General features: G+C 37.8%; 1 protein-coding gene across 1 annotated transcript in view; it reads right to left on the reverse strand.

The window, feature by feature from the left end:
* LOC133991497 (VPS10 domain-containing receptor SorCS1-like) overlaps positions 1-20,702 on the reverse strand; it is a 41,458-nt gene extending 20,756 nt beyond the window's left edge. The window contains exons 1-5 of the mRNA XM_062429929.1: positions 19,983-20,702; positions 5,639-5,706; positions 4,885-4,984; positions 4,497-4,655; positions 2,258-2,331 (exon numbers count right to left, since the gene is read on the reverse strand). Coding sequence (XP_062285913.1) covers positions 2,258-2,331; positions 4,497-4,655; positions 4,885-4,984; positions 5,639-5,706; positions 19,983-20,702 — 1,121 coding nt within the window. The remainder of the gene's footprint in view (positions 1-2,257; positions 2,332-4,496; positions 4,656-4,884; positions 4,985-5,638; positions 5,707-19,982) is intronic.
* Positions 20,703-20,924: the final 222 nt, after the last annotated feature.

Here is a 20,924-nt window from a genome sequence, read left to right on the forward strand (position 1 = left end):
CCCAAAAGATCAGCTGTTATGAAAAATGTAGAGCCAAATAACTGCTGAGTGTAACTGTTGAACTAAAAGACAAAAACAACACCTCCTGCTCCTTGTTTACAGTAGACTGAAGAGTTAAAGAGGTATTTAATATGAAATATGATCTACTAATTTGACATGACACTGATAACAATGTTAATTAGGAACATTTGAAATTATATTTCACAAAAGTAACACAATATACCTCAAATAATGTCTGACCAGGTGACGCAATGATTATGCAGACTGAGTTTGCCGCATGGCAGACTTAGTCAGTCCTTTTTATTTTTATTGCATATCAGGTGGCTTGATAAGGCATTCAGGCAGAAAACCAACTATTCCCCAATAAAGAATATTTAAACAATACATGCATTTAACTCACAGTAACAATTTCTGTTTTTCTCTTAGAAGAGGTGCAGTATGGTTTACTTTTGAACTTGATTTTTTGATTTTGTAGGGGAACATGGGAAATAAAGGATCTTCACTGTTCTCTCAGGAGCAATCACTGGCCTGAAGGACATCTGACCTGAACTGCACTTTATGGGTAAGGTGTGTTTAGCCATTTCATTTACTTTTAACAGAGATTCTTCATAATAGCTGCTAAGTACAGACTGACAGGAGTGACCACTTGCTGTATTAATAGCAGCGGTTGTAACAGAAGATGGGTTTCTTCTCATTTTCCATACTGTGTCTGAACTATAATATAAAAAACCCCCGTCCTGCTTCCCTCAGCACTCTGTAATTGCCTCACAGCTCCATCTCTTTTAATGGACTTTCTGTCAAATACTTCATCCAATTCTATCAGTGAACAGCAGCCCTTGCTCTTAAATAAACCCCCTGCAATGTTACAGTCTGTTCCCCTAACTAACACATACCGCTATACCTAGCGAAGTTAACATGTTTTTGTAAATCATGTTTGTCATATATATGTGTATATGTATGTGTGTATTTTTTTTTATTTTTGTGGCATGTTTTCATCAACTTATTTGCAAAAAGACAAGATGTTAACATATTTTTAAGTAATCATCTTGTAAGATGCAGGATGCATTAAATAGGCACTAGTGGAGAAGCAATTATACATTACTCCTAAACCCCAACAAGAGGAGAGTGTGAAGAGTGTCATATACACATACATATCTCTTTGGGAATATAAATTAAAGAGGAGACAGTCTCAGTCTTTTAGTTTTTGCCTAAAATCTACCTAGTCATCCCCTATTTCCCTTTTTATGTACTGTAACATTGCTAATGTAACAGTATTTTTCCGAGATCAAGGCAATATCTGCAAACAAATATGTACTGTAGGTCTCTCCAACCTCCTTGATTAATCTGAGGTTTTGCTTTTTTTAATGCTATGGAAAAGTGTGTGAAGAGGATTTTATAGCCAACATCTATAAAAAAAAACAAAAAAACATTATAAATTAAACATGCATTCCTGTACTTGCACCCAACAGCTAAGATCCCTAAAACACTCAAAGTGACACTAAGAATCTATCTTTCCCACTTAAATCACACCATCAGTTGTGATTCTGTGCAATATACAGAATATATCATCCAAAGTAAATGAAAGACTGATGGATACTGTATAATACACTGTTGTATCCCAGCCCATCCCATCTATCCCAACAATATTTCAAGAGCAGAATTCCTTCAACAGATGAAATATTAATCGGTATGTGTAAACTAGATGCTTAGTGCATTATGTAAAACAAATAACATAAATTATTGATCAATACAAGATTTGCCTCCCACAAAACTCAGCTTTCAATAATAACAGCAGTGGCTTTCAAATGTGTGATTACTTACTTAAGATTGGATAGCATTTAATTTCCTTCAACTTTTAATAATAGATGTCACCAATTTAAGAAATTTCATGAAAATGTCTCAAATGTATCTGACACTCAAATCTGACTCAATAACATTTAATGTGTTTGTTGACTTTAAATAAGCTACTGACTGATCAGAATGTTATGTTACTGCAGTGAGTCAGAGCTCTAAACACAATCTGTGAGAAGTTGTTATAAGAAATCATCCAACATTTTATGGCGTATGTAAATATGTATAGTGACAGCATCTCCCATCTGTACCACTGTTCTGTGAGTGCTAAAAATCTATTCACGTACATTTATTAATATATTTTTAATGTATTGTAATGGTTTCGTGTCTATTATTCATAGTTTTTCCAGAGCATATCAACATGTTGCAGCATTTCTCTCTCCAAATGACTGAGTGTAAATCTCACCAGTAGAATCTGTTGGGGACAACACTGTCATGCACAAGCTGCCATCTCCTCCCAAACTCAACAGAGACATAGAGCTGAAAAAGGAGAGGGAAGCATTAACCAAAATGAGTTGCAGTAGAAAGATACATTTTCCAAGTCAGAATATCCAAGGGAATTATTTACTGATTTATACACAACTGTCTTATCAAGCAGCTGTCAGATTGTAGATTTTGTGGAGTCAATATGTTGACGTTGTTTTGAATATTGCACTACTGAGCGCATATTTTATGAGTAAATGCATCAGTTATGAAAAAATCCATCAGTTCCTGTAAAAATGGAGTGAATACAACTATACTCTAAAGTAAGGTTTTTTAATAAAAAATAAAACAGAAAATAGTAATAAATAATAAATAATAAATAAATTATCTGTTTTGATCCCTTAAAATATAGAGAGGAGCCCCTTTTACACCTTACATTAAAATGCTTTTTGAGTCATCAGATTGCAATCTGATGTTGCTTGACCACAGGAAAGTAGGCTACAGGTAAATGCACCCAAGACGCACTGAGGACAAATTGTGATCGGTTCAGTCAAACCTCCTCCAGAGGTGGTCAGGGATGCATTGTGATCACAATGAATACAAGTGTAAATGCAACTGCATTGTCAGTCCACATACAACAAATATGTGGGAGGAAATACATAATGTCCCAAAACAGTGAGGCAGCAGCCATTAGCCAGTAAGCAAGCTAAGCTATTAGCAAGAAAGCTATGGATACTCAAGACATTCTTGAATGAAGTCAAGATGATACGGTCTTGCCCTGCTTCGAAGAGCAAATCCAAGTCCATACAATAGCTCAGTTTTTTACAGATGGCTACCATCTTTTTTTTTTTTTTTTTTTTTTTTCATTCTATTGGACCCAAAGCAAACAAGAGGAGGATGTGGCATTTGGTTGAGGGACCAAATCTCAATGAGATCTTAATGTGGACACTGGAGACACATATTAATACCAGGGGTAAATGTAATTAGGTTTAATCATATGTAGATGCAATCTGGATACAAGATGCTTTTTACTGGAAGGTGTAAATGTACTCTTGAGTGTCGCCTTACACTTACAATAATTTAGTAGGATTCTTGCCTAATTGGCATTATAAAATTAATAATTAAACTGTTGTTGTGAACTTTTTTCCTCAATAAACCATTAGTCTCTTTTTATAGCAAAATTGGACTTTTGTCCAAGGATTCAGAGGGCCTGTCATCTTGCCATACTGTAATGATCGAGCAGCAAACATCTTAAGCTCTGAGCTTTACAAGGATTAGCAACATCATTTTGACTTATCTACAAGCTTACAACTTTTAAAAGACCTGACAGACAATCAATAAATGGAAAATCAAACAACGCTAAGATTAATTTCATTCTAGCAGTGATAAAAGAAAAAACAATGACCGTACACTCTCTGGAGTGTCTTTATTTTTACCCGTCAATGGTTTTTAACTGAGCTTTCATCTTCCTCCCTGCACCATTTATCTCATTTCTCAGACCTTGACTGTTTTTCTCTCTGAAATCAAGTCTTCCAATAGGGGAGGCCAAGTTTGATGTCTGTAGTGTTGGCTAAAGCAGACAGTAGGGTTCTAAGACACAGTAATGAAGGGTGTTCGTGAGTTTTATACTCACTGTTATCTGATAGTGTGTGTGTGTGTGTGTGTGTGTGTGTGTGTGTGTGTGTGTGTGTGTGTGTGTGTGTGTGTGTGTGTGTGTGTGTGTGTGTGTGTGTGTGTGTGTGTGTGTGTGTGTGTGTGTGTGTGTGTATGTGTGTATGTGAACTTGCGGATTGTTTGGGCATGTCTCCCTTGTTAACTTTGCCCTGTGCTGTCTAGGACACATCCATTTAAACTTGGAGTCTGCAGCCAGACCTTATGACTTGTTTAGTGGAGCAGGTGATCATCTGCATCTGCTTTGGCAACTGTAGCCTAGGCTTAAGTGGCAGATGTTTATGCTCATGATGACCATAGAGGCCAAACACTATTATCAAAATTAATGCTTTCAACCATGACAACAACCTGTTCATTTTATGTAGACTCTTGTTGTAATCCACCAGGTTTTTGATATAGTATAATCACACAGGCGGACAGAACACTCATACTGAGCTAACGAGTACATGACAAGCAGCAAATACCACACACAACAACCTTTACTCCCACCCAGAGATTTTATCATCATATTTTCAGTTTTTATCTCATGCTGTCTGACAGCAAGGCGTTACCTTTTGGTCGTGGCTGTAAGCCAGGATCCAGTCCTCTTGCTCAGGGTGAAAAAGCAGGCTGAGGATATCAAACGCTAAGCTGTGCTTCTGATAGGACGCCCCCTCGTCAAGGCTAATGAGCAGACTGCTCTCCACCTCTGGGTCAGTCAGTAACATGATCTGAGAGGAGAAAAGAAAGGAGACGGGGGATTCAGCAGCCCACCTTGACAGCAACCACTCCACAGGGTTTAAGCGTGCTCGTACAGTGAGCTGCTTACAACAGACGCACACTCCTGCAGGGCTGCTACTTAGTGAAAATGAAAGTAACTCTGCTATACAGTGACAGATATATTTGACAGATATATTCAATACAAGCAGGCTTTTTCATATTATGCATGTGGCAACTTACCTTCCTCTTGTTGTTTGGACTCACATACAAGTAGCTCAGTATGGTTTTTGGCCCAACTTTCTCATTAAGTTTCTCATATGTGGTCCCATAATCAGTTGACCTAAAATTCAATTATAGGATAAAGTAAACAGGCTTTCATGGCAAGTAAAGGAGAATGGAGAAACACCTATTAGTTGGGATGCTAATAGTATCATTAAGCATATCAGGCAGGCGGAAAATTGCAACAGCAGAAGTCATAAAGCAATTTGCTAGATGAATGGAGATTTCTGTAATTATCAAAATAAACAAGAATATCCTGTGTGGCATGTATGGCGAGTGGATGAGATATTATTATCATTATTGATGCTTTGGGTTACATTGTAATTCTAATGTTTGTGATTTTGGTGTTTTATAACTTTAATGGAGGACTGAGGACTTATTCCTTTGTGGGCTTAAAAAAAATCTACAATAGCAGCATTTATGAAACTCTTTCAGAGCTGGCCTCCAAAATTACTGATTACCCTCCTAAAAATTGAACTGCTTTTCTCAGTTCATTCATTGTCAACAAAATAGGCACTGGTCATGTTTGCTTGGTGACATCACAAACATAACATGGCACGAAATGGTTTATATAAGAAAAAATACATATTCCTAGATTTTTTTAAACATGATATATTGCTTACAAGATCTTTTGGGAATTATGCCACCACATCACAAGTAATCTTGTTGCAATGCAACTATTTGTTTTACCACACAGAGTAGCAGAAGATCTTACCTCCATAAAGAACTCTCCGTCACTCTGCCTGAGTTGAAGTCATAATATTTTGTCAACATGAGGATCACCTACAAAACAGATAAAAACAGATTGCTAGCTTCAAAGATGCACATCGCCAGTTTTGAAAAAAACAAGTGTCACATAGTGAAAAAAAAGAGCAGAGACGTCCATGCTCATGTCCTTTAAACTAACTGACAGACACAGCTTTATTAAAACCCCACTGCCCCATTTGTCGTAAAGCCTTGTGCATATTCTCAGAGGATAAGCAGATGTAAAGCATATGTATACAATGGGTTTAAAACCCAATGGAGTGTCATGCAAATGCTACCACTGGTAGGCTATGACTAAATGAATAAGTAAATCAACATTATCATTTGTTCCAGGCACAGACAGGCAGGCTTCATAAATATCATGGACATCGTTTTTTTGAAGAGGGTCATAAAAAGTCGTGTATGGTTTACTTAATACACACGACAAGCTGTTGATCTCCAGATGTCTTGTAAATTATTCTACATAAAAATGAATGGCTTATTGTGGACTCTTCTATTTTCCTTTTGTTTTACATTTAACTTGTACATGTTTTCCCTTAGAGAGACAATGATATGAGGAACAACTGCAAAACATATTTCTTTTACACATCAATTTCAAACACACAATTTCAATGCATTTTCATTGTAATGTATAATATCTCAAAAGTCCTTCACACAAAAACAGTTTCATCACCCTTCACCCTTTACACAAATTAATTGCTCAAGCAATGCCCTGCTTGCACCGTGCAATCATAAAATCTGCAGATCATATAGCTCTCTTGGGAGTCCGTTCTGGGCATCTTGTTCAGCTTTTTCATGCCCATCTTCTAATTATCAAGTGTTATGAGTGTTCAGGGTAACATTCTCTGTCAAAAGCAAAGACTCTATCATGTAAACAATAAATTTGTATTTCTTTTGAAAACCCTTCTCACACAGTTTGTAGCATTCCTTGAAGCATCATATTAAAAGCTTTCACTCAAATCAAACAAGTCAGTCCTCACCTCTGCTAGATAAAAGCTCGGCCCATCTTGAAACTAATTACCTCAGTGATAGACACACGCTGAGCACACGTTAGGGACTTCCAGGTGACTTACGTGCAATTGATTCCAGCATTTGGCTGTAATGACACATTCAAAAACTATATCCTCTGGGATTTTTTTAAGGCCTAATTGGCTGAAACCAACAGATATAATGCAATGATGCCACACCCCAAAATACAATAACAGTAACTCTGATTTATGATGTTGATGTATGATGTGTGTTTCATACAAAAGGTTTTCAAAGTGATAGGCCTGTTTCCCTGACAGGGCTCCAAACAGTTTCAGGGGAGGCACAGGGAATGGAAAAAAAAAAGTAATTACATTAGTTATCAAAGGGAGATCACACAGAATAGCCAAATGTGTAAATAGAATAGTTCAGAGATTCTGTAGTTTGGGGTCATTTTACTGTTTTTCCCACTTTCCCAGAGTCAGAAACAAATAATGCCTTCAGACAGACCTTTTTTATGTATTTGGTGTAGTCTGAAGTAAGTCAAACAGCAATATTGGGCTATCTTGACTCAGTTGTTGAGTGTCTATGGGATCAAATAACATAATCCCATAGGCATCCAGAAATTGAGTGAAACTGAGCAAGTAAACAAAGCAGGTGAAGGGGGAGGAGGGGGGGGGGGGGGGGGGGGGGCTTTTTCCAAGCTTTGTCTGAGGGAGGGCCCACAGTCTCAGACTTTGAAAACCCCTGTTTTATACGATTCATAAAATATATACAATATACAAAAATGCCATTCCACAAGTAGTCCACCTTAAATATTGGCTAATTACCTTTTGATTGTCTTTCTTGAAATTGTTTATTCCAGTATCAATAAAATAACTTTGTTGGTACATGACTCCTTATGTTCTTACAGTATATTATCTTTTCTGTAATATGAATATAATTGTCCTTGCAGGTCTTACATTTGCCTTAAATTAATTATTATGTGTAGTTTTGGTCTCTATTGTTTAAAGCCTATGCACCATTTGTACATGCAGGCGTGTGTCCTCACTGACATAATGCAATTTAAACTTTACAGTTTTAGTTTATTTCCTTATTGTTTGCACTCTTTGTGAATAAGCTGACTAATGAAACTCTGACTCTGCTATTACTTTGTGCTGAATGTATGAAATCCTTTATATGAGACTAGTTCGGTTATAACAGTGGTGCAGAGTGTCCAGACTTGGTTGCAGAAATTTATAGTCTTCCAGTAAAATGGCCTTTACATCTTCCAAAAGTCATGCCCTCATGGACATTGTCATACACAATGAAACAACCCACAGCAGGCTGAAAATTAGGACAAATTATACTCCCCTTCTGTATAGCAATTAACTTTATGCATTTACTTGGGTAGGATCCAGGATTATGTAATTTGAATCCAGCAAATTGCAGGCCGAATAAGTTTCTGTGGGACATTGAACGTGTCAGGTGAAGCTCCATGGCAGCAGTTAACACATCAATACAGTGATACAATATTCACTTTGTAGATATTTCTGTGTGAAACAGGTGTTTGAAGTTCAACATGTCACCGGAGCCATTAAATCACAATTTGAAATGACTGGACAAAGGCTCTTCTTTTAAATATTGCACCATACACCAGATAATGGCAAAACTTACCCTCTGAATTTAAATAATAATGCCATCTAAATTAGCATATCTTTCCCTTTGAATTTCAACAACAGTGTCATATTTGATGTCAGCTACCATGTGGTGCATATCCCATTAGGCTGCAGAAGCACCAATATATATCTCCAATCTGGTTTACTTGACATCCAAGAGCAAGCAAATTGATTTTTCAACCTCTAATCCTTTGTAAATCTTAAACCTTGGAGGTAAATGGACTGGGATGAATTCGATCATTATGTAAGAATGAATGGAGGCTTAATGGTGACTTAAAGGGCTTAGGTTGAAGAGATTACTGGTGTGAAATGAAGGTGTTGTATGAAGAGGAGACTGGGTGGGGTACGGGTGTAAAGAAAGCAGCGGGGAGAAAAGGAGCGGGGGGGGGGGGGGGGGGGGGGTGAAAACCTGAGACAGAGCACACATTGCAATTCATTCCCACTCTCACCAACCCGTTGATCCGGCCTTATCAGCTGTTGGAATTAAGTTGCCTCATCAATAAAACTGTCATCACATTTAGCCACTGCAATTAAACAGATGGATGATTCCATAAAAGCAATTGTTACAGGAGCTACTGACTGGAATATTAATAAAAAAGACAAATATGACACATTTAAAGCTGGTCATGTGTCTAAGGTGTTTCCCTGATCTTTTTGCCAAATGCTCTCCTTTGACCCAGTACAGGAATTTGGGAATAGTTTATTTATGTTTCACATGTTCAAATCATATTTCAACATTTACCAATGGTGGTATTTTGCCATAATTTTGGTTCTATTTATATGCAACTCTGAGATATTTGCTTTCTACCCATGTGATGGAGGTAAATGGAGTCTAGCTTGTGGCTCACACAGCATTGAAAATGTACTGTTAAAAATTCAACAGTGTCCTTCCTAAAACAGCTTTAACAACTGAAACTACTTTGTTTCTGCAAAAACAGCACAGTGTTGTTGACCTCACTCTCAGTGTTTCTGGATAATCCAAAGTAATGGGGACACTCTTTGTAAACAGGTGTGTTTATTTTTGTTTTAAATTAAAACATTTAAAAATCATAGATATACAGAGTAACTGAGATAAAAAATGTATTCATGCCTTATTTTCCTTAAACCCACATTAATTGATTTTTTCACCACTTTCACAACAGCTGTACACATCACTAATATATCACCTTTCAGAGTTGATATGGCGAACATGTTACCAGCATGAGAAACGTCAGCATTCATTCTAAGCTGTGTTTGTGTCTACATGATGAGTCTAAGTCTAATACCGACTTTCCTTTAAGCTCTGTTTTGATCTGTACTAACTCCAGAGGGAAATAACTGGCTCTTTATCAGCTAAATGTTTTACTGTGTTCACCAGCTTGAGATTTTTCGCAGCCTGCCGCATCTGGAAATGATGCTGACAAGAGTGGTGAGAATGAAGCAAAACAGTAAAGGGCTTGTCACCACACGCAACCCATTGAAGTACCTGTGATCTATTTGTAATATAAGAAAATGAATTATAGCAGCCTGAAGATTTGAATTTCACATTTTCATAGAAGATCAAGATTTGGTGTAATAATTAAATAATTAGTGAGTCATTAAATGTCATGCCTACTGTGAGACAAACTCATGGGGAGAGAATGTGTGAGAACATCTGCCTACAAGATGTTAACGCCACAGAAGTATTAACAATGTGGTGGTGAATGCCTTTCAAGGAATAAAAAACACTCCTGATTAAAAAAAAGCAAGCTTAGCAAGAAAATTCAAAGACCCCGAGGGCCGGTATAGTATTAAGTATGAAACTTCACTTGATAAAATCACCACATTAAACAGCATCATTTAGCACATTTAATAAAGAAAGACTTGTCTATTTCTATTACACTGTCCTGCAACTGACTCCAGAGCAACAAAAGCATGCAGGAGAGCACATCCTCCTGTGCTTCAATACCACCTCAGTGAGACATGTAATGTACAGAGGCTTTTGTCTGCCACATCAATTTATATCACTTCAATAACAAAGGCAACATTTCCTCATAGACCAGATGTTGTGCTAAAGCTGGGTTGTTTGAAGTCAGAGCTGTTGGCTCTCCCATGGAGAACAGGTCACTGCAGTCATAAATTATAAAGCAACTTCACAATTTCACTTTGCAGAAAATAAACTATTGGTGTCCCAATAAAACCTGATATACACGGAGGGTGTGAAATCACAGTGAATAATTTCTCTGAAGATGGGGATATGAGATTCAAACATCTTCTGTCATTGCTTTCAAGTACTTGTAGGGTATTAGAGTGATTCAGTACGTTTTTAAAACATGTAGTACTTGAAATGTAAAGTCATAAAGCTCAGCTATAATGTAACGGATGGCGACATTCTGTTACCGTGGCAGAGTGTAATACCAGCAATCTGTGAACATAAAATCGCCAGCACCTTACATGGACAGCAAGCAGATACTCCATGTTACAGCCATGCCTTTCGAACAGAACAGCAAGTGTCTGACTTTATTGGGATCCTCATGTTGAGACAAGGCCCTGTGTGGAAACAGCAGCTTGGTTGATAAGCCATCTGAAACGGCTTCCTTCTTCTTTGGGCTTATGCTCTCGCATCATTTGCTTCCACACCATAAATGAAAGCCCAGGCTAGTTCTGCTGCTAGGCTGCAGTAACCTGCTGAGCCTGGAAGCTTCAGCGTGCACAAGCAGGGGGTCTGATCAATGTGGGCAAGATTAGACAGCAAGTGGGCAGGTTTTTCAGCCCAACCGAAAAGTTGTACCCACTTTGTAAGGATGGGTTTTTTTCTAAACAACTTTTAACTCCTAAGCACTCCGTCTGAAATGTAGAAGTGCTGAGTGAAATGGTAAAAGATTAGTCGCATGTTGACAAAGTAAAAGCTCTCTCGACATTACATTTCCCCTGACATAAATAAAGTAAAACAGCTGATCAGAGAAATATGCTGGAGAAGGATTTCTCTCACCCATACATCTTCTTAGTCTCAATAGTGCTTGAAACCCTCTGTTTGCCAAAATGCATCACTATAAATCCAAAACGAGAACTTCAGTGAGTTAAGGTTTTGAATGTGAGGCTTCTCTTATAGTAGCCAGATCATGTAACTCATGTGAGCCAGTAATGAAGGTAACCACTGTAAAATGAAAGCCTAAATCACAAAATGTGGTGCACAACAGCCAAAAAAGAACACTGATGACAGCAGCTAAACAGTGGTCCCTGATTCATAGATGGAACACTGGGACACTGACTGTATTATTTTTTTAGGGGTCCAAACAGCAAAGCTATTGTTTTTGTTTCATTAACACAAAAAGTGTTTGTACAGCAAAAACTGTAAGACCTAGAAACGGCAAAATTGGTAGGTGGGTTGTAAATTCCACCCACTAGTCATGCACATATAATGACACTCATTGACTTCGAGGTGGAATTGTAATAATCAAGTTTACATTTCTACAATTATCTAAAAAACAGTATGGCCTAGGGTCAATATTCTCCCATCATTTTAATCCCTCAAGTCACCTGCATCTTTGCTCCACAGGTCTTATTTTATTTAAATTTGAAAAATTCTCTATTTCCGACAGAAACCAATGGTCCCAAAACTTAGTCACAATCATCTATACTGATATACTAAGAAATGTCTATTCATTAATCCGTTGCAAAACTATACATTTTCAAACCTGTGTCTTTAGGTTCAGTTTTACATCAATGTTCATAAATCAAAATTGGAGCTACTGTGACCAAACTGGGTGCATGTGTTTGGATGCTAGGTCCCACATTTGCTGCACAGTCCTGAGATGTTCCGCCACTAGGGATTACTAAAAGCTTGAAATGTGTATATCACATTATTGACTGCACATTATTGACTGAAATTCAGAGGACATAATTCATGGTCCCAGTCAGTAGTGTTTTCGAAATGTTTGCATTAGAGCCGTCAAATCTTCCAAAAAATTTCAAAAATCACCAGATGTAGTCGTTGAGACTTCATTGTTTTGCAGCCCATCATGCAATACGTGCAGTAACGCATTGCTTCACTGCAACTAATGCTTAATCATGAACTCCCTCTCTCTTTTTTTTTTTTAATCTGCAAAATCAATTTACTCTTCTTACAACAACAATTAAATCTTTTTAACTATTTGTTCAAATGCAACCAACATGGAGTCATTGTTTAGTGTGTGGAGATGAAATTATGTAAAAAGTTTTGAAATACGTTCAAAATCTATGATGCAGTGTCAATAAATATTTTTGGGCAAATGTATTGTGCAAACGAAATATCTTAAATTTCCAAATGTGTGATCAAACTTCATGAAAATATATGAACACATTTTTTGTTGATAGGTTTTGTGTGATTAATCTTTCAGCTATTTATCTGTTGAATATTTTAACTTTGGCTGTATTAATTCCATTAGACCTTTGTTGTGTTCAGTGCTGACGTTGTGAAAACAAGAGGCAGCTTCTTTGACAGCAGAACTGATAGTCTGGCAGTTACAAAAGTTACAAAATCATTATGATGTATCTCCAACCAAGTATTTCATCATGGTTTTTTCAATAAATTATTCATTCTTATTTATTTTAATGCATTTAATTAATACTATACTAATTGTATGCATAATTAAGTTAATGTTTAATATCAACATCTGTCAATGACAGCTATGATGTCCTGATGTTCCAGTGGTCAACAACCTACCCTCTTAATGTAAGGTTGTAAGGTTAAATTCAGCTTGGCACTAATGTTTGTGTATCATCCTGTTTCTGCCCATCAGTTGTGAAACTCTGTGGTTAAAAAGTTGTACAATACATGTATGTCAAATTATGTGCTTGGATTTAAAAACACCAATTAACTGAGAACATTAAATGTTTGAAATGCAGTGGTTATTGTTTTGTTTACGGACACGACATTAACTCACGCAAAAATTAACAAACTGACTCTGCTTAACAACTGCTGCTGCAATTATTCTGAAGCTACTGCAGCTGTTCATGTAACAACACTGAGTCACACTGAAAATAGAGGCAACACGTAGAGCAAAAATGTGGAACTGAATAACAAACACACAAGAGCAAAGAAGTGCACACACAAAGACATGTCTGCGACAGTCACAAAAAAAAGGTGATATCTCATGAATGCATTGTTCTAACCTAATTAACTTAATCCTATTCTAAAATAAAAATGTATCCTGATTTTTATTGGATTTTTGCTCTATTAGACAGAATTCGGTAGAGAAGAAAGCAAAGCCAGGAGGGGAACACAGCTTGCTGATAAAAAAAAAACACACTCTGCAGGATTTCAAGGCGTTAGAGAACTTCACCACAGGAAGGCTTGGTGGCTTGGCAGAGCTGAACTCAGGCTGCCAGTTGTTTCTGCGCAGTGCTGAGCTTTAAAAGAAAAAACCCAGCCCTGATGTTTATCCATGCAATGTAGGCAATGCCACATCCTGTTATTCTTCAAGAAAAATAAATTATTTGTCTTATGTTGTCTTAGGTTGAGTCAGGGTGTTACAATTCCTATCATTGTGTATTTCATGAATTTATTTATATTTCTTTAGCAGGATGTGTGATGTGATGCTCACTCCCTGCTCCACAGAAACCCTCCATCCTCCACAGCTTGTCCATGACATCCGTCACAGAAAGGAGCTGGTGGAGGTCCACACTGACAGAACCACAGGCTTGTCTGAGCATGTCAACATACTGTATGCAGCAGGCTGCATGCATCACGGTGTCCATAACAGGCTTGTTAATGATGATGTGCTGAGGAGTTGAAATCAAGGCAGGGAATGCAGGCAAGATAAAACTGTATAAAGGTGTTGAAGGCTTAATTGATTGAACCTATGGATCACTTTCAGTTTCCATCTCCTGAATTTTCTGTAGTTATTGTTTCATACTGCTTTCTTCTAAGGCTGGTATAATAAGAAATTCTAACAAAACAAATACGTTGTGTGTATCCAGTAGATAAATATTCAAATACTGTACTATGTTTATATCCTGTATTGGACGGAAGGAAATGATTGGCCTTTAGTGATGAAATTTTTTAAGAAATCTCTTCAAGACAAAATCCTCAGTTTGAGAATTATTAACTGTGGTGAAAAACGGAGCGACCAATCAATATAAATGTGGTTTCAAGCTTGGCTCTGGTGTATCCAGTAAGTGCAGTGCATTTTTTATGGATGAAAAACACAGTAAATGTTGTTGCATTTATTGCAGAACTATCAATGATTATCTGAGGCATACTTTTTTCATTCCCTTGGTTAACCCTTACTGCTTTTTTGACCTGAACACTTCTGTAACATTTTCTTCAGTTAAATCATAGATTTTGCCTCCAAAATGAAAATTGTTTTTATTTTACCTTTCCTCATGAATTTGCACAGTATTCTTTATTTTTGTCTAAACCTATTTTATCATGCATACATTTAATCATATCTTTCTCTTTTTTTATTTACACATATATTTAACACAAGACATACGTTACAGTTTTCTTTGAGTAAGCCAACTTGACACTCAAAGTGTGTGTTTCCACACTGCTGTTGAATATAGAACCAACTTCAAATATAGCATACTTAATATGACTCCCACACTTTTTGTTCAACGGTATCTCCGGCAGAAAAGAGAACCTGCAAGTCACAAAGGGAGCAGAAATGACTGACGTTCTTTAAAAAAATGCAAATTCAGTATATTTTAAGCCTTACTTTTGCTGTACTATCGCTATTTTGCATACCCCAAAAATAATGTTCTGTACATTTAATTTGACAGTATAATGTTGAAAACCAGTTTTGCATACCATGTACCATGTGCTGCTGCAATAGACTAAATTAAAACATCAACAAAGAAAAATGTTACTGACATCCTTGAGTCAGTGGAACATACTGTACACAGTTATCTTTTCAATTGTGTACAAATATTGAGTCAAGATAAATTCTTGAATTAAATTTTCATAATCGTTGTTCTGTTTGATCTCTAACGGATCATTTACCTCTGTTTGCCTCAAACAAATCACACTGGCGTTCACAAATGTGAACGTCTCTGTATAATTACAGCAATAACAACATAACATTTGTCTAGTGCCAAGTGCTATCTTAAATGGAGATTTTCTCAAGTATGTATAGTCAAAGTATGACAGCCTCGCACTTTACACGTGACAGTGGAGATTAATAATTGAAGAGAGCTGATTTATTTTAGTAGAAAAGGATAGATGTTTCCATTTTCATAGCTTTCACAGAATATCAGTCTCCAATACAGCCTAAAACATAACAACAGGCACTTTAGAGATGCTCTATGCTTGATGAGGATCCTAAAGTGGAACTGGAGAATACAACAGAATACAGTAATTTATCCACCATAAGTCAGTGAGTCAGAGAGGCAACCAACAATTTAGATGAAACTGACTGTACCTGGCCTGTCTCCAATTTGCAAAGGGCAGATGAAACAATCTACTAACAGCTCAATGAAGCAGATGAGGAGAAGCCAAGCACCAAACAGGCCCTCTACCAGACAATAAATGGATTTAAAAACCCAAGAGCAGGATGCAAATGTTCAAGGGCCATGAGATGAAGGACACATGTCGAGAATTGAGCAGCTGCTTTTCGAGGTTGCTCAAAGCACAGAAAAAGAAGAAGTCTTTCCCCAAGTGAAGAAGAACCTCCTCACCACAGATGGATACACTTAACAAATGTTCCAGACATGGAAGGTTTTGAGAACCCAGGAGCTGGACATTAAGCTCAATAGAGAAAGATTATAACACCCTTTTGGCAAGAAGAAAAATTAGATATGCTACCATTGGTAAACCATTCAAGGCTTTCTAAATAAAACAAATACTCAAACACATCTTCTCAGTGAGCTCAAAATAATAGTATTAGTATTAAATGTTTATTATTATTTATTTAGTTGTAATCTAAGTCTCGAAGGTGTAAATTAAATACTGCAGTTTAACTGTACAACTAGAGTAAGAGGACATGTTGTATGATAACCCGCATGAATCAGTGTGGTGACAGTGGTGTAGTGATTGAGCACTCTTTTGCATTTTTCTAGGTTTTCATGTTGACTGAAACACTGAAATGACAGCGCAGCTTAGTTTTCAAACTGTGATAATTGGACAAATGATTAAAGAACATCCACCAACTAGGCTTTAGCAACCAAAGACTGCCAGGAAAACTAAATATCTAGACAAATCAATAACAGGAAGACAAATTGGCTGGTGTCCTGTAGGCCTGATACTAAACCAATTATGAGATTTCAGAATTTGCAACAAGCACATCATCACAGGCTTTACAAGAACAAAAGTCTTGGCTTGATTTCATGGAGTCAACATGAGAGGACAACTGCCTGCACTGTCAAAACATGGTTTGACAGCAGCCCTTATGCACACAAACAGAATTATGCAGATTGCTGCAAGCATTTCACAAGACCCTAACCTTTCTTCTGTCTTTTTTTTTATTTTTATATTTGTTGTCCAATTACAAATTGTCTCCCTACTCATAAGCCTGTAAGATAAGGTTGTCTATTGATGTGTGACTCGCTGCCTTAAACCTCTTTCAAATCTTCTTATGTTAATGGAAGCTGTTTGCAGTCATTATGACTGAACTGTAACTGATTGAAAAGTTTAACTTGGCTAAAGAGATTACTTTTTAAAATAGATTTATAAAAGAACAGCAGCTGAGAAACATTGCAAGCTTCCTTGCTGACCTAGCAGGAACCTACACAGACGGTGTAGGTGCCTGCCAGGGTGTGGTATGTAGCTGAAGTGGGAACACACACACATTACACTGTGAGTGGGTGGGATGAGACTCTCTGCCATCAGGGGAAAATTTATCAAAGCAGGACTCTAAATTTTGCCATGTAACTGTGAAAAAGATAATGCCAAATCCTGGTGATAATTATCTGAATCTGTAAGACAAATGCCTGACTAATAGGTTCATGCATATAATTTACATAAACATGTTGATTGTTACTAATTATAAACAACATTTTCCCAGATATGTGATAATACTTAACGTTTTTTTATTATTTGAGTTGCTAACGTTATCCTTTACGTAGTGCCCCTGGAATACAGCCACTCTTATAGTGTCATATTGTGTTTTTTCTTTCCTTTAAAAATGAATTATCAAAGGAGTAGCTCAACATTGTGGGAAATGCTTCTTAGCTTTCTTGCCAAGAGTGGGAGGAGAAGATCGATATACCACTCTCATTTCTGTACAACAAATATAAAGCTAGGGCCAGAAAGCAATTAGCTTAGCCTAGCATAAAAAAAGCAAGCAAGGGGAAAGAACAAAGACAGCCAAGAAATTATTCCAGCATGTAACTAGCTAACTGTGTAAATGGATTAAACAAAAAAGTTGTAATGTGCTAATTAGTCAAATCTAGAGGTGCTGCTGTGCACATGTTAACTGCAAACAGAGCCAAGCTAGGTATTTCCCATCGCGTCCAGTCTTTATGCTGAGCTAAACTGACATCTCTCAGATCTAGCTTAATATTTAGCATACATATACGAAAATGTGCTGTGATGGTTCCAGATTAAGTTCTTTTAAATCTAGTGCTGCATTCAATGCATTGTTTCAAAATGTTAACGTCACCTTGTGAAAAGGGTTGGTCTTGCTGGAATGTGTTTTAAAATGTTTTTTGTGAAAATGCTGCATTTAGATAGATTTGTAGGGCAGCAACTAGTGATTATTTTCATTATCAACAATAATCACTCATTAATCTGTTGATTATTTTCTTGATTAATTGATCAGTTGTTTGATTCGTGAAATGTCAGGAAAAAGGGAAAATGTCAATCACTGTTTCCAAAAGCCCAAGATGACATACTCAAATGTCAACCTAAAAATATTCAGTTTACTGTTACAGAGAACTGAAGCAACCAGAAAATATTCACGTTTGAGAAGCTACAGCCAGATAATTTGGACATTTTCTTCTTAAAAAATGACTTAAAACAGTAAGCCAAGTATCAAAATAGCTGGCAATTAACTTAATAGTTGGCAACCAATCCGTTAAACAACCAAATACCATATCAACATAATGTTGATTGCCACAGCTGTGCCGATGACACACAGTTAGGTTGTACATTTATGTAAAGCAAAATTGTACAAAATGTCACATGACCACAGTCAATAAATCGATGAGTAATGAATCTGCACTTGGTTTGAGGCCAAAAGAAGTGCACTGTCAAAAATTCCTCTGGTCCACCACATCAAATCAAGAAGTTTCCATAGAGCCTATTGTTAGTGTGTTAGACTCTAGTTACAGTTTAAAATCACTCATTCACTTCAGAAATAATTCCAGGAAACAATCCTTCTTGAGCCAGCTAATGTCATATGCTTCTCTCAAGCAGCCTAGATTGCATCTTGCACATTTCACTGTTGTTCCTATAAAAGTCTATTTAGGGACAACTACTTTCTAATTCTGCTGTCACACTTCTGACCAAAAGAAAAACATATCAGCGTAGATGAATCATTTTCTCCTTGCATCTTTCAGAGCTGATTTCAAAGTCCCTATATGGTTGAACAGAGAGCTCTAAATGGCTTAGGTCCAGCTTACATGGCAGACTCCCTGTTGTTTTATGTGCATTTCACGTTCACTCGGATCCTCCAAGGTGGCTTGTTAGGTGTTCATAACTGCAGACAAATAAGAAAATTTGAGATGAACTGTTTTCCAAACTGTGGAATACCAGTTCCCTGGGTATTAGTGTGGCAACCTATATGAGCATTATTAAGCAAGATATTAAAACACATCTATTTCTGTCAGCTTTCCGCTGTAATGTTTTATTTTTCTGTCTCTTTGCCTATATTTAGTATTTTATTGTACTACTGTACTATGTTTCTATTTATTGTAAATCACTTTACATTCATTGTATGAAAGGTGCCATAAGTGAATTTATAATATGATTATCATAAGTGTTGTTAATTATGTTATTATTATTATCATCATCATTACTTTTACCTATGACTTTCCTAACCCTAAGGTCTATTGAGCAGCTGGGTGCTTTCATTATAAGGCACTGGCTAAAGGGTAGTGTGCCGTATAGTGTGTACTGTACCTTTTCAGCATCCACTTTCTTTTATCTGGTTTAAGGGTATTAGGCTCCAGTGACATATTGTACACTGTACATTTATTGATGTAATGTATGCACAACATGTGCATATAAGCAAATGGGGAAAAAAGTGATTAAATTGTGCACGTGTGCATGGGACAGAGAATGAAAGGATTTTCTTTAAAGTCTATGCAGGACATTAAACTATTATCATTATTATTATTATTATTATTTTGACTTTTTTCCCCCTTGAAATGAAAGCCTACCTTCCAAGTCAGCTAAGCAATAGCATCAATAGCATAGACTGTGTGTGTGTGTGTGTGTGTGTGTGTGTGTGTGTGTGTGTGTGTGTGTGTGTGTGTGTGTGTGTGAGAGAGAGAGAGAGAGAGAGAGAGAGAGAGAGAGAGAGAGAGAGAGAGAGAGAGAGAGAGAGAGAGAGAGAGAGAGAGAGAGAGAGTGAGAGAGGGTGAAGACATCCAATGGAGACTGATTCCCTCAAACTCTGCAACCTCTCAGCCGTCTCACAGTTAATCTTTATTAAGTCTGGTCTGTCTGGTCATTCTCAGTGAAAACTAATGCTTTCAGTCACCCAAATGGACACACGCGATTCATGAGTGAACACTGACCACACTGCGTCAAAACATGCCCGTGCGTAAATCTGGAGCACATTAACCACTTACGCTACTGTTCTGTCCGGACCAGTGCACCATTGCCTGGTTATGAGCCGTGTCACCGGTGAGAGCAAATGTCGAACTTGTCAGCTGAAACTCCTCCTGGTCCGAAAACGAAGCATCCTCCCCGCCCTCAGCTCTGAAAGCGGACCAAGTCTCTGCGCTCCTTGCACTTCGTGTTCGTCTCCAACTGGCCACATCCTCGTTCACCGTCCCATCGACCTGCGCCCCATTTTCCCCGTTAAAGCTGTTATTCTTTTCATCACTGCTGCTGCTATTCTCGGTGAAGTTACCGTCACCGGGAGAGGGGGCAGCCGCAGGTGAAGCACTCTGAGGGAACACTTTCGGGTGGGAAAGTTTGTGCTGACCGTTTGATGGGTCCTCCTGGAGACAACTTGTGTTTTCCCCCCCCAAAGGTTGCTGTACTTTGAACGAACTTTCTTCACTCGTGGGTAATTCCGCAACGTAGTGGTTTTCGTCCTCTCCGGTGGTGGATTTGGTGCCTGGTGACCCCTCAGTAAATCCAATAAATTCATCAGCTGGTGCCTCGGCAAAATCCGTCATATCCAGCGCCAAGACTTCCCGGGGAAATGCTCTGATGAGCGGCAGCTGGCACGAGGGAATGCACCTTACCTCCGCTTTTGTTCCACCCAGGATGGAAGTTAGGCTAAAGAGACAAATCCACTCAGAGAAAATTAGAAAAAGGCAGGGACCGAGGCGCGTCTCCATTCTACGTTAATTCCAACTTCGAGCCAGCTGTTAGAAACACATCATTTTCACTCTTGAGCGTTTGTCTGTCATCACCTGGCCGAGTGGAGTCCGTGAATGCACTGTGGGGAGGAACAGCAGCACGCGGACAAGTGTTCCCAAGTACTGATGCAAACGATGCATCAGAGGAGGAGCTGGAGGCTGAATCCTGCACAAGAGGGGAGAGGGGACCAAACCCCCGCA

The sequence above is a fragment of the Scomber scombrus genome, chromosome 12, assembly GCF_963691925.1.
Source record: "Scomber scombrus chromosome 12, fScoSco1.1, whole genome shotgun sequence".
Taxonomy (NCBI): domain Eukaryota; kingdom Metazoa; phylum Chordata; class Actinopteri; order Scombriformes; family Scombridae; genus Scomber; species Scomber scombrus.